The sequence below is a fragment of the Folsomia candida genome, unplaced genomic scaffold (assembly GCF_002217175.1).
Source record: "Folsomia candida strain VU population unplaced genomic scaffold, ASM221717v1 Fcan01_Sc009, whole genome shotgun sequence".
In the NCBI taxonomy this organism is placed as follows: domain Eukaryota; kingdom Metazoa; phylum Arthropoda; class Collembola; order Entomobryomorpha; family Isotomidae; genus Folsomia; species Folsomia candida.
The window spans coordinates 3,731,096-3,746,032 of record NW_019091201.1 but is presented as its reverse complement, the minus strand read 5'-3'; the positions used below and the strand labels follow the sequence as shown (position 1 = coordinate 3,746,032).

General features: G+C 37.0%; 1 protein-coding gene across 3 annotated transcripts in view; it reads right to left on the bottom strand.

The window, feature by feature from the left end:
* LOC110854402 (terminal nucleotidyltransferase 5C) overlaps positions 1 to 14,937 on the bottom strand; it is a 77,721-nt gene that overhangs the window by 15,799 nt on the left and 46,985 nt on the right. The window contains exons 1-2 of one of the 3 annotated variants that reach the window (XM_022102840.2): positions 13,371 to 13,849; positions 11,668 to 12,113 (exon numbers count right to left, since the gene is read on the bottom strand). In XM_022102840.2, coding sequence (XP_021958532.1) covers positions 11,668 to 11,713 — 46 coding nt within the window. In that variant the 5' untranslated portion in view covers positions 11,714 to 12,113; positions 13,371 to 13,849. Of the gene's footprint in view, positions 1 to 11,667; positions 12,114 to 12,379; positions 12,397 to 13,370; positions 13,850 to 14,937 lie in introns of those variants that run through there. The other 2 variants (XM_022102841.2, XM_035855069.1) reach the window with 2 other exon arrangements.

The window sequence follows — 14,937 nt, the reverse complement described above, 5'->3', positions numbered from 1 at the left end:
TGTTCCGCGGCCACTGTCTCCCAGTATAAATTGTGTCCTACTTCCGTAAGCGAGAAAGGAGGAGGAAGAAGAATGGTGCAGAGAAAGCAGTTCTCGTCGTAAAATTGGAAATCTGGAGGAATTTCGGAGTGGATATGTTGGCACCGTGTTCTTCGTCTTAATTCAGCACGATGGGGGGAAGGAAGGAAGAAGGGAGCACATAATAATGAAATGGATGGCTGTCATGTCATGTAAAATTGCATTGTCAACAGGTAAGATTAAACCTCTATGTTACCCCACTCATCCATTTCGCTCAAAGTGACAGTGAAGTATGACGAGCGAGTTGTTGGATTTCCTCTTATGGAGTGAATATAAATATAAAGTTTCACAATTTTCCAGCCCTGCACGTACACACGCCTCGTGATACGTAGGTACGTGGTAAGTATTACTTTCAGGGGTGGGGGAAATACTTTGGCGAAATAAAAAAATTTTGAGCTCCGTTCTTCCCAGGGTTTGGATTTCCGGGGGTGTTACACCTACAAAATGACGAAAATCGACGTGGAGAAGACAGTAGTTACACAAAAATACAGGTTTTCTGAAGAAATTGACTTTTTATCTCGGTAAAACTACATAGTTTTCACGATTTTTTCAAAATACGGTATTTTGACCCCGATAAAAAGTTAATTTCTTCACAAAACCTCTATTTTCGCGTGACTACTGCCTTCTCCACGTAGATTCTCGTCTTTTTGTGAGTGTAACACCCCTGGAAATCCAAACCCTGGGAAGAACAAAGTTAAAAAAAATAATACATTTCGACAAAGTATTTTGCCCCCCTCTGGAAGTTGTTATGCATATCAAATTCTGCCCAGAAAGAGATCAAGTGGGTGAAACTGCCACGTCCACGTCCACCCCTTGACATCAAAGTAACAACTATCTTGAAGAGCTCACCACTCACTCACTCAACTACTGTCTCATGATCAAAATGAGCCTATTTTATTTATTTAATTAAGGAAAGTGACATAAAAGTTGACATTTACACGACGAATTGTAGCACAAAAGATAAAACCTGAGCGGAATTAACTTTTCGAGGAATTAAGGATCCACCGCCGACATCATGCGGGCTATTATTAAGCTGACTGACATGAACAACGCCAACGGGAAAAATACGATGACAATAGGTGCAGATATGTACGTAGATATGAACATATCTGCGTCACCTGATGAATACAGATATGGATGGACGGATTGTGAAGAAAGAAAGAAAGCACGTTATGAAAGAATGGAACCTTTTGAAGAAGTAAAAGTCCTTGTTCGTTCTCAGTGGCGGCGGAAGCTGGAGGGGATAGAGGGACAATGTCCCCACGGTTATTTAATGTCCCCATCATCTCCCCATATGTTATACAAACCCCTGCCCCCCTTATCCTTCAATGTTAATGTCCCCACATGTCCCACAGCTTCCGCAGCCACTGGGAGAATTCAGGAAACTCAAATGTATGTACGTGATGCAGTGGCCGCGGAAGTCTGAGGACAGAGAGACAATGTCCCCACGGTTGTTCGATCTCGCCATTTATATAAATCCCTGCCACCCCCATCCTACAATTCTAATGTCCCCACAGCTTCCGCGGCCACTGTCTATCCTATTCTCTGCGTGGTTTGGTTTGGTTGGTTTGGTGAAAGAACCAAAAGTTGATTGAAGGATTTTATTGGACTTTAGGGGTAAACAGGACAAATACATGAACGCCTACGACGTCAAAGAGAGAGAGAGAGACATCACGAATCTCTTTCACATTGGAGAAAATTATCATCATTATCTTCCTCATCCGTCATCTCATCTCTGCTCTGCTTTCTCCGTGAAAAACAGAGTGCCAACCATCCAACCAACGCATGGATGGAAGGAAGTAAACCTCACTCACAAGCAAATAAATTACACAAAGAAAACCAACGCCTGGGTTAAATGCACTCTGCGGAATTCTAAATTTATAACGCTTCCCATTCAGCGATGGTAATCAAGTTGAAAATTATTCATGAATTTATGTACCTCGTCAAATTATGTATTTATTTATTGAGTGAGTGAGCTTTGTGCATGGAAATAACGTCTTTCTTCTCGAGTGGTTGTTACTGGTTAGTTTACCTCGAAGGGAAATAAATACATGGATAACCATCTTATATTCAGAATATAATCGAGGAAAATACAGCAATTACTTGAACTAAAGTTGTGATCAAATCATGATTTTCATTCCACCCATTAATCTTTATCCACTCAAAATAAATCTATTCGTTTGATTGCTTAGTGTACTGCATGAATAAGATATATGCATTTATGTATTTACGTCCTAAAGTTAGTTAGCGGTTTTGTCAATTTCAATTCGTATGAAGCACTAAATTGAAGCAGTGTTTCGGGTGCAAGTAATTATAACCACTTGCAAGAAATAACGGGGAGAAAGCGGTTTTAAGCAGGTAAATATTTTGATAAGAAATGCAAGACTCAAAAAACTAGGCCCTGCCTTTATAAATACTTCATACATCGCGTGCCTAGATGATGCATATTTCTTGCACTTTCTCCCAGTTTCTTGCACCTTGCATTTCTTGCGTTTCTTGTTTTGCAGTGCAAGAAATAAAGGCAACAAGTGGGTTCTTCCAGCTATTTTGACCTGCAAGAAATACAAAGCGCAAGAAATTACGCCGCGCCGCTATACTTCATACGCGCGTATGGCGCATATTTCTCCCACTTTCTCCCAGTTTCTTGCATTTCTTACGTTTATTGCTTTCAAGAAATTAGCAAACCCACCAGAAACGAAACACTTCTAGTCGAAGTAATAAAGTTAATCGTAATATGGATCCACTCACTCACTCGCAATATTTATGTGATGAAATTGTCAATAAATATTTTACTGATCCTGGATGGATACTGCATCATCAAATGAAGTAATAATATTTCGTGTGATGAGAAATATGGCGGAATTTCAGCCTCATCGTTGGGGGTGGTTTGGTTAATGCTTAGCTTCCACTTAATTGAATTTTGGCATTAACGCTTCATTTCCTCATCCCATCCCATCATCAACACCGAACCAGACCAGAAGGACGCTGAAGGCGACGACAGGCTGTCCCAATTCACAGACACGCCGGAGAAAGTGGAGGAGATGTAGAAGCCCCGGGTGGTCGGTTCGTATATAGCGGACTAACTTTCTTTACGATGATGATGTGCAACTAACTCATCCATCGACCTTTCCATCCACCACCGGCTGCTGGTGGATGGATGTAGTATTTAAGTACTTGGTTGCATTAGTCAAAGTTGCGGATGGATGGATAGATAACCAACAAAATTCTTATTGCTTTCCAGACGTTGCTTTACTTTCCATGCACCCAGACGGAGGAAATTTAAGCAATATATTATTCTTCTTTTACGGCATGACATACTGACACAGAGACGCCAAGCCACACGTAATTTACAATGACACTTTTCCCCCCGTAATTTATATCGACGCGGAGTCCCGAGTGAATTTCCACGTCCACGCGCATAATAAATATGGGACAGAAGAAGAAGACACCGTATGCAAAAGTATGTTGGGCATAATTTCTTAAAAAAGTTGGTTGCAAAACAACACAGTGGCCGCGGACAGAGGGGGCAATGTTGTCCTCACGGGTGTTCGATGTCCCCATCATCTCCCCATCTTATATAAACCCGTCCCTCCCCCATCCTACAATGTTAATGTCCCCATGGCTTATTCCGCGGCCACTGAACTACTCGTTCCTTTTTCAAGGCTGCTGCTGACAAACTCTTGGAAGAAGAAACAGCCTTCTATTTTGCTAATTGGTTAGGAAAACCGAAATGGATGCCATGCTGCCGATGCTGCAAACACCAGCTGGGCACATTGTCGTTCTTTCTTGATGGCCTTGTAATCGACCGACCAAACCACCCACCAACATCGACCTACGACCTTTCACGAGAGTTTTAAACACTCGAAATGGTGGTATAGCTTTCTCCACGAAGAGAGTGAGATTAAGTCCCGTCCGTGTGTCACCCACTTTTAGTTCTGCTAGATGCTTGCCCTTTCTAAATCCTAATCTATTCTCAAGTTTTCAAATTATATTGTCAAACAGGAAAGTGTAGGAAAGTCGGAGCCCTTGAGAAAGTCTTCTAATTCAAGCCAGAAAAAGATTCATCTTTGTCACGAGCTACACACAATTTTGTATCTTCCCATCAATTGAAATGCAAGTTTTGCTTTGTTTGTTTAAAATTTTTAGCAAAACAACCCACGCAGATAAGTAGGTAAAGTAAAATTGCGTCACGTGTATTACAACAATGCATTATTACCCATACATCCATCCATATGAGCAAACCAAACTTTCTTAACAATCCGTAATAAAAAAGAAGCTTGTGTTTTAACAAAAGATTTAATTGAATTCTATTCCCGTGAAGAATCGAGTAGCGAGTAACGTAGAAAATTAATTGAAATTTAATTCAATTAGAGAAGGAACTTCACAATAATGTTTTTCAAAAAGTTTTTGTTTTCCTCTTTTGTCAACGGTGCTTCTTTTTTTCGCCTCACTTTTAACACTGCTTCGACCTGTTTCTGTTTGTTTTTCTCTGGAACTCGACAAGTTGGTAGACCAGTGGCCGCGGAAGGGTAGGGACAGATGGGGAAAATGTCCATAACATTGAAGGATAGAGGAGTGAGGGTTTATATAACATGGACAGATGATGCCGACATCTAACAACCGTGGGGACATTGTCCCTCTTTTGTCCCCTCACCCTTCCGCGGCCACTGGTATCGAGATGTTGATTGTTCTTACGTACGTGTGATGAGAATTTTCGACCTCCCTCTTCATCGCCCACACGACATTTGACATTGTTCTTACATACGATTTGTTCAACTTTTTTAATTAAAAGAGGAGGAAAGAGAGAAGACGACTGTTCAATTAAAAATAGAGATTGAGAGTGAAGAATGTGTATAAAGCTAGAAATTAGCTGTTGAGCACGTTTCTTTCAAATACAAGACGAACTACGACGATGTCGCCGATTGTTCAGAAATCTTTGACTTCCTGCTGATAATGATATGCACATTTTGATCATGTCATCATGTCGCAATTTTCCTCGCCACCTATTGACGAGTCATCATTGATATGAAAAAATTGTGAATTTAGGTAAATCTTCCCTTTCTGTGTGTATTTATCTCAGAAAACTCGACTCTAATAAAAATTTCTGCAGAAAATAAATAGGTCAAGCAACGTTAATTACTTTTTTTGCTTAATTTTATCAACAAAACAAACAAATCATTACATTGCGGTCAACTATATTTAATTTACTCGAAAAACAAGACAAATCCATAATTTTTGGCTCATTTTCAAGTCAAACGAACAGTAAATGACATTGTTATTACGTTCTCCACATTTTTAGCCGAAATACAAGTGGCGATTAATTAACTGCTTTTTTTGGTGCTATAAACACGTTTTGACAATGTGTAGTTTTGCGTAAGCCAGATTACAGATTGTGCATTATTATATGACGATATAAAATATGTAATACGTCATAGTTAACGATACTCTCTTTTGGGTAATTGTGAATTATATAAGTTATAGATAACTGGTAAATATGATGATGATGAAAAAGCTATTGTATGTTTATAGATAAGGGTCAGAAAACGAACTTGCGTTAGGTTGGCAGCAGATACCTGATTAAAAAAGCGACTGCATGCATGATATCCATTCCAGATAAATGTGAACTATTCATGATAAGCAACAAATTTTATAGATTAACTCCGCAGGAAACTAAATATTCAATCAATATCCAATGTCAAATAATAATAGCTAAACGATGTACATATTTAATATTTTGTAATTCTTCTCCTCTTCACTTTTAAAATTATTACGTACTAAATATTACTACGTAATTAATTATGCAACTGTATCTCATCTCATGTACGTAATAAAGTTTAGTTCACTCATAAAAAATGTTACTGTTTAATAATTCTTTCAAAATTCTTGCTTAAAACATTTGTAAATAAAGTTTAATATTATTCTTGACAATTTCATTTCATTTCATGTGCAGATACTAAAAAAAGGATGAGAACAGTGGCCGCGGAAGCTGTGGGGACATCTGGGGGCATTAACATTGTAGGATATGGGAGGGAGGGGTTTATATAACGTGGGCAGATGATGGGGACATTGTCCCTCTGTTTCCGCGGCCACTGGATGAAAATCCAACAACGCGCACATTGTTACCCATCGGTCAAGGATATTTATTACGACAATAAAACTAATTTATTTTAGAATCTGGTCATCTTATCGAATTACGTACGTACGTACGAACCTTTCCTTTTTTTAATTTTAACAAAGTAAATTAATTTTCTTTAGCCTGACCATAAAAGAGTAATAAAAAAGACAGAAAGTGATCCATTACTTTAGAAGAAACGACCTTGATCCGTCCATCTTCTGCCTACTTTAATAAACCAAATGCCACTTGCACGAACGAACGGCATCTCGTCGTCGGTCGGTACCATTTGTTGGCATGAAATCCTTTATTATCAGAGTTTTTACAAATTGCTTCAAATTCCTAGCGCTCCGAGGTAAGTAAATATTACCAAATTTATCTAGTTATGTGGATCTTGTTAGCTTTGTGCGTGTTGTAACGCGTGGAATTTGTGTTAAAATTTCGTTACTTCATTAAATAAAAAGTTTATTTATCAGGTGCCATTAATTTTTCTTAGAAAAAAACGGCAGGAGTCGTTAAATCGTAAAATTAGTAAGGTAAGGAGATTCATTCAACCAATCTTTGGATATTCGGTATTGCATAATCTTGCTAATTAATTAAAACAAAGGCGGCTTCTGCTTATGCATTTATTCCGTATGAAAAAGTATGCATGTACGCCTTCTCATCTCTGATGAAATTTTGTACACATAGGAAACACACTTTTTTAACTTGGTACGAAAAACTCTTCAACCATGACATGCCTTTTTGACGCAATTTTAAGTGAATAATATGTAAATATAGCGCAAAATTTCATCCTAAGTAAGTAACAAAATATGCATGAAATAAGATATGTGACCTTAATTCACCATCTGAATTTGCACTAGTACTTCTGTAATATCAATATTATTGATGCTCGATATGGTGTACGGGGCAGGTGAAGACGACGAATATAAACCAAGCTAAAATTGAGTGCCGATTGAGAGCTGGCGAAGGTTAACAAGATTTTTGGTTCATGTAATGTACATATTTCAGTCTGTACTGTAGCTTTTACTAAAAACGTTACAGAATTTTTCACAGCGGTGGTGTTTATAATTGTCTCACTCACCTCTAAAAATTCGCAGGCAAGCAGTTGTACATACAAGTAAACTTATTGTATAAAAGGTTAGGTTAAGCAAATATGTGGAAAAGTGAACATTTATATTCATTTATTTATATCGTATCACTGCAACCTACTAATTTTGAGAGAGAGGTGAGGTGACTGAAAACCAGAATAAATATTTTTCAAAATATTTTGTCGATTTTTAAAGTCGATAATAAAATGTGGCAAAATTTCATATTATTACGATATAAATGCAGATTATTTATAACAAACCAATGTTTCTACAAGCAAATATAATAATTTGTTTTTACTTTATAAATAACCATGATTTAATTAGTTTGTACTAATAAATTTCCGATTTTGAAATATAATGATTAATATGTTACAGTGCGGTAAAGTTCGTAGAATTTGTAATTAATTAATGCTAGCTTTTTTATTTTGAATCCAGATTCATTAATGATCGAACGTGTTACATACATTATGTTATTTTGTTACTTGTAACAAAAAATGCCAGACTGAATGACAACCATAAATCGCTTCATACGTATGTACATTTGTAAGTCATTAATTAATTACTGAATTAGCCGCATATATGCATTTATTTGCTGAAAACTTGCTTGGTGGTGCCAGGCCAGTCCAGTGCGTACATAATATTATTCATTTTTTTACTGTGTTCTCAATGCTAATTAATTACAGAGCCTTTTTTTATTTATTTCTACATTAAGTAAGAATTAGTATGGAAGTAAAGTCAATGCAGCCACTACGACTGAAAGCAAAAGTATATTTCATTCCCTTCGTTGTACGAGATGACATTGCAGATAATTCATTGACTTGTATTTATGTACACACTGTTGTGTTCTTGCCTCTCCTTTAAAAAAAATTACCTAAGTCGGCCTTAACTTCAAAATGTGAAGTAAAATAAAAACAAGGCACCACAAGTTTTATGTGTAATTCAACTAAATACACTCGTGAATCGAGTACCTGACTAAAACTGGACTACGTTACGTTACAAATGTACAAAAAAGTATGTACATAAGCCATTTTGTTGCCAAACTAAACAACACTTTATTGATTTTTTTTGGCTATGTGGATAGATATTTATTTACAAATCCATATCATTAAAAGCGCTTCGAGTCGATGAGCCGCATATTAAGAGAATAAAATGGTGGTCATTTTTCCAAGTATTATTTTTGCTTAAGCTTCTGCTGTTACTTTCGTGTCGCAATAATGACTAGACTTTTAACATATAATTAGACTGTTACTTGGGTATGGAATTAATTAGCATAAATATAATGTTGAAGTCAATGAGCAATTGTTGTTAGCCAAATGATAATGACCACACCAACACCGTAAAGTAATGAAGTGTACACTTGTAAGGTTAAGAAAAGAAAGATTTGAATTATTTAAACAGCATCCTAACAGTGTAGTGGATTGTATTGATGATTTAACAAGTTACAATAATATTTAATGGGGGTGGGTACAGAAAGAAATACATAATAATAATCGTAGCCCTGAGACAGAAGAGTATTCAACGGAATTATTGAATAATTAATGGTCAAAAATATAATACTGACTGAATGGTCGGGTCATTGGTAGGATGATCAGTAAACTAAAATTGACAATAGTTCTATTCACCAACCATGTCATTTATGGGTCCATAGTACATGTCATTGAATGCTGTACCAAGTATCCAGTGGCCGCGGAATCGTGGGGACACAGAGGGACAATGTCCCCACGGTTATTTGATGTACGCATCATCTCCCTATCTTATATAAACCCGGCCCTCCCCCATCCTGCAATGTTAATGTCCCCAGATGTCCCCACAGCTTCCGCGGCCACTGGTACACCAAGTAACAAAATACAATGCGCATATCAAACCTCTCTAGAATTCTACTATGTTAATATGTCAATATGTAAATATGTTAGTATTATGTACGTATTTCTGTGCCGATGTCCCAGCTAAATTTTAAAGGTTCTTCTCGCCATCGTGGATTGTTTTCAAGCTTTTATTATTTGCTGTCTCCTTTGTAATAATGCATGCATCGATCAAATAATAAGTATGTGATGCGTACAATGTGTGTGTGTGGGAACCCCCATCGACACATTGCTGGGGCTGATAGATGGCTAAAAATTCTATTCTATTGTTATCTTTTAGATTGATCTTGGACTTGGCCCCGGCGATAATTAAACTTTTTGGATGGATGGATTACTGTGCATGAAAAAAATCGACTCCTCTCGGACTCTCGGTCGGGCTTGACACACTTCACTTTTACTTTTGTATTTAATATAACGATTTGAAAATTGTATGCATGTATGCACATTTTTGATCATTAATTCGTGACAAAAACTGAAATATGTAGAGGAACAGAGCAGAGACCAGACCAGACCACCAAAAATGTTGGAAGTTGGACCTATGAATTGTGAAGGACACAACAATAGATGAGGTTTTCCCAACCCTTTAATTACATCGTATTCGTGGGTTATATTATTATGCTGGCTCGTTCGCAGTGGCCGCGGAACAGGGACAATGTCCCCACGGTTGTTAGATGTCCGCATCATCTGCCCATCTTATATAAACCCCTCCCTCCGAGTCCCTCCCCCATTCTGCAGTGTTAATGTCCCCCGAATGTCCCCACGGCTTCCGCGGCCACTGCGTCCTGCAAATGGTTTAACATTGTTGTGTGTACCACCACCACCATTGGCTGCACTCATAAAGACTAATAATTGGATACTTGGAAATGATTTTGCATAATGACTTGAAATAAGTCACAATATGAAACAAGCTAAATAAGCGCAGGTGGCGATATCTGACTGAACTTTGATATTCAATATCGTACATGGCGTTCTTTCAATATCGATCCTTAATGGCAGGCAGAAATAGTCCTGATTTATTCAACCTTATCAAGTATTTGGGTTGATAGGTGAAATTGGTTTGTGTTGCAGTTTATGTGTTTGACTCGCCTGGATGGGTTGACGTTGGGCGCAGTAATAAATACGTGAAATATGTGCACACCTAGGCAAATATTGCGGATTTGTATGTATGAATTTTGCGATTTTTTTTTATTCCACTTGTGTCAACCATGATTGTTTTTAAATTGCAGAATTCGACAACATCGCACTTTTTACAAGATGATATTTGATAATAAAAGTAGTTCCAAATAAATAAATGCTAGCATTCACCTTGGTTTGATTTGTAACACCGCCCCAAATTTGTGTCCCTAATTGGTACTCATTACTCAAGTATAGCAACAGAAACGCATTGTTTCGTCAGCCAAAAAGTAATTCCAGTCTCGAGAAGAACAGGATCCTTTGGCTGGATTAAATTCTTTTCGTTCATCATTGAGTATGAATATTAATCGAGATTAATCAATAAAACTGCACGTTGTATTTTGGTATGTTTGATGAATCTTACTGCGTACATCTTTTATTAGTATTTATCTCCTTCACATGGGTATTATTTATGTTCTACTGGTGTATTATCAGTGGTATGCATAAGTATGTAGTTATTTGTGGCATGGACGGATTTTTAGTAGACTTGACAAGTACAGATAGTTGTCCGTACAGAATTTTAATAGCAAGAAAAGGTATGAAAGAAGAAAAGGTGTCCTTGCCGTCTAGTAGCATGGTCAAAGCTTTGGCTTGATTAAAAGTGCCTGCTGCTCTTTCAACTTGATTCTCACCTCACCTCACTTTTGAGTTCTTTTATAAGGACTGACTGGTTTGGTTTCTTGTACGTATATACAAGTTGTGTTTGTTAATAAGGAAAACATAAATAAATAGTTACATAAGATAAGAGAAGAAGGAGTCAAAGGTATACATATTTATTTATGTACGTCTAGAGCAGCACGTTCCTTAGTTTTCAGGTTGTTTGCAAGTAGAGAAACAGTTTTGTTTTGTAATAGATTGAGAAACAGATATGATAAAGTAGGAGGAGAAGCTGGAAATATGCTGGAAATTTAATAGTGAATAATATGACACAAAATTACTCCATCGTAAATAAATATGTTGAAATGGTGTTAGTTTCTGAGATGTTCGCTTTAAATAATATGTAAAAATCTGAAGAAAAACGAAAATTTCGACATTTTTGGGGTTTCATGTCGTTGTCACAAACAAGGTCACGCAGGTCACTAGAATAGACGTTGCAAAATACTACCAATTTGACCTCTTTGTCATTTAAAGTAAGTATTATAACCTTTGACCTGGCCTGGAAAGCTAAGTTATCATGATGTTAACTAACGGACGGACAAATCCATCCAAAAACTATCCCCCTTCCCCCACTTTCTTACATAATTAACGAAAAACGGCATTTCCACACCCAAAAAATATTTTACTTATCCTTAGAAAAGCAAGCCAGCAAAATTTAGCTAATTTAGGAAAAAAAGTTTCTTTTTTTAATTACCTTTCTTCCCCGACTCCACCTTAAGGAACTTTGTCTCTTTGATCATCCTCCTCTCGATTAAAAACGAATCCTTCAGTACGATCTACTACTCCTTTGCGAGAAAGTTTACTCTCTTTCTCTCCAAAATTCAATCACAAAATTAACTGTTTGCGGATCCAGATTTGTCGTCGTCGTGGTCGTCGAAATTATTACCTTTTAGCACGAACGAACGAAATTCCCAAAGTTTTTTTAATAGATAGAGGTTTCACTAACAGTGAGAGAAAAAGTTCCACTAAAATAAACGAATGTCCAGGTCACTACTTGGTTTGGTTTTTGGTTCTTGCTCTCTAGCCAACTTGCTGGACGTGACTGGATTATATTCCTTTTCCACTTTTAGTACTGTCCAACGACGAGAAAGAAAGATTGTTTATCTCCAGTTCAGAGTCACTGGAAGTTGAGATGCAAATCTGTAAAATCACAAGTACAAATTATGCCAGGTTTACGTATTCTTTTAGCTCGGAAATTTTATGTATTTATGTTGGTATGTATAATCTCGTGTTATTGTTTGTGTAAATATGTGTAATTGTATGCATTTTATTTTACAATGTGTGCACCTACGTAGCCTCACGTACATATTGGTATTACACAAACAATAAATATGCATATGTACACACACGTAGAAACATTCTGTGCAATGAATAAATATTGAATAACAACAATTATGCAGAATTACGTTAATTTTTGTTAATGCTGATTAGCCAAACTGCGCTGTTATGTTGGTAGCGTAATTTTTTCTCGAGACCAAGTCACAAGCTAGTTCAAATTATGAATGTTATGTTTTGCTATACAAATTTGCAAATCTGCACTAATTTGCAATCATCATCATCATCATCATAGAATCACTACCACACCACCAAAAGTAAAACCTTCCAAACGTCGTATTAAACGTACTTATCCATGTCATGCTAAACCACGAGTTATGAGTGTGGGGATCGTCCCGATAAAAAATATGGTCATTGGTCATTTTTCACCTATCCAGAACAATTTAAGTAGATTATTCGTATTTGCAAAAAATCCCACCCGCTTCCCTTCCCTTTGATGAGAGAGAGAGATGATGACTGATAAGCAACCACAGGTCGACGTAATCTTATCTGCATGGGCAGAATGCATTAGGAAAATATGCCTCTGATAAGTAAATATTACTGATTAGTCGTAAAAAAGGAACAAAGACAAAAAATAATAATGTTCTTCCCTTGACCGCTGTTGTCACTCCACTAATAAAACACCACACGACTAATAATTCGCACCGTATTAACCAATCAGTAATCATCACCAATCGAATAAATAAATACGTATTGCACAGATAAAACCTGAACGAATTTAAGTATATTTTACTTTACCAAATATTATTAACAACATTAAATTGTCCACTTGACTTTGTCCTGGTAAAAAAAAGGATGCAGGCAGGGGAAAAAGAACGCTTGTAAAATGTATATAGCTCGATATAAATTTATATATATCTCTATTATTTAACAAGCTGTTGAAGATACCAAAATTTTTGCATTGAAAATAAAAACTAGATTAGACTGCTTGGCATGTTTAAATTTGAATATATACATATCGCAAAATAACCATCAAAAGTTCTCAATCACCTCAAGTGTTGAATTCAAAGTCATGTATTTATTATGAATCACACAATAATTTATTTATTGAACAGAACGTACACGATTCGGTGGAATGATATAATCCGATCCTTCCAGAGCAAAATTCCGTATGGATGGATGAAATTGATGGATATGCTCTATTTCCCATCCACTTCACTGCAAATCTCGGGTTTTCCACACCACTTTTCCACTTTTGTCCCCGAAACAAACCAATTAAGGAGACGAGAGAATTGCGAATATTTTCGCTATCTTTTAATCCTCGTCCTCAATTAGAGGGCAATGTCACACACCTTTTAAATTCAACAATAAATGCTGCAAACTTCCCCACACTTAAATTAAAATCTGTTTACAAAAAGACTCTTGACTTGTAAATATTTTTTGAGATGGGCCAAAAACTCAACGTCTTTTCAACTTTGACTTACTTGAGATACGATTTTGCGAGAGAAGAAAATGCAGAAAATTGTGAGCGAGGTGAGCGTTGAAGGGTTGCCTCAACTCGACTGAGCTTCTCACTCACTTTCCTTCCAGCTTGAGCATCAACATTTTCTGTTACACGAAATTCTCGCTTCTAGAAGTTAGTAATAGCAAACTTGGTTTGGTTTTGTGTGTGCTGAATCTGTTCGTTCTGAGCTATCCTTGCCTATTCTCATCTCTACTAGAACATGAGAGATAGATGTGGATTTTAGAGCGCAGCGCATCCCAATAACGTGTTTTTAGTGTAGCTGTAATGTTAAGGACGTATCTTTTTAACCAAACCAACTAACTAAACTACTGACTGAGATACTGAGAAGATGAGAATGAATTTAAGACAGACAGACTTTTTCCTACTGTATGGAATGAAGGAGCAAAAGGTATTGTTGTTACTTATTATGTCGGTCCTGGTAGTTTTGGGTGTTTGGCTTTAACTTGAGTGAGACGGATAGATGAGTTTTTCTCCACTTTGTTACTTTACTGAAGGATTCAGGGGTGGGGAAATTATTTTGGAAAAATGAAGAGGTTTGACGCCAGGGTTGAGATTTCTGGGGGTGTTACACCCACGAAAAGGCGATCTACGTGGAGAAAGCAGAAGTGTTATGAAAATTATTTTGTGAAGTTTTGTGAAAAAATTAACTTTTTATCGGCGTCGAAATACTGCATTTTTTTAAATCGTTAAAACAATGTATTTTTACTGGGATAAAAAGTTAATATCTTGACAAACCCCTATTTTCGTGCGACTGTTGCCTTCTCCACGTAGATTTTCGTCTTTTCGTGGGTGTAACACCCGAACGGAGCTGAAAATGGTGCATTTTTCCAAAATATTTTGGTCATCCCTGCCCGAATTGCATCCCATTTCTTTAATACGACGAGAAGAGTAAGTAAGGATGGATGGATGATAAGGAGGAGGAATGAGATCGGGAGAAACTTGTTGGATATCTCTCCTCAGAGCTCATTCTTTCTTCGGGGGGATTGTGGTGGTGGTTGCTGGAAGGCTGCTGCTTGTATTTCTTTCCATACGGAATGAAATTGATGTTTTAGTCAAAGTCAGTCCTCGTCCGTCGGTTCTCGATTCCTCGAGGCTCTCAACTATGTATACAGTCGGGGTTTTATACTCTGGAGACGAGAGAGAGACGAGATGAGAATTTTATTT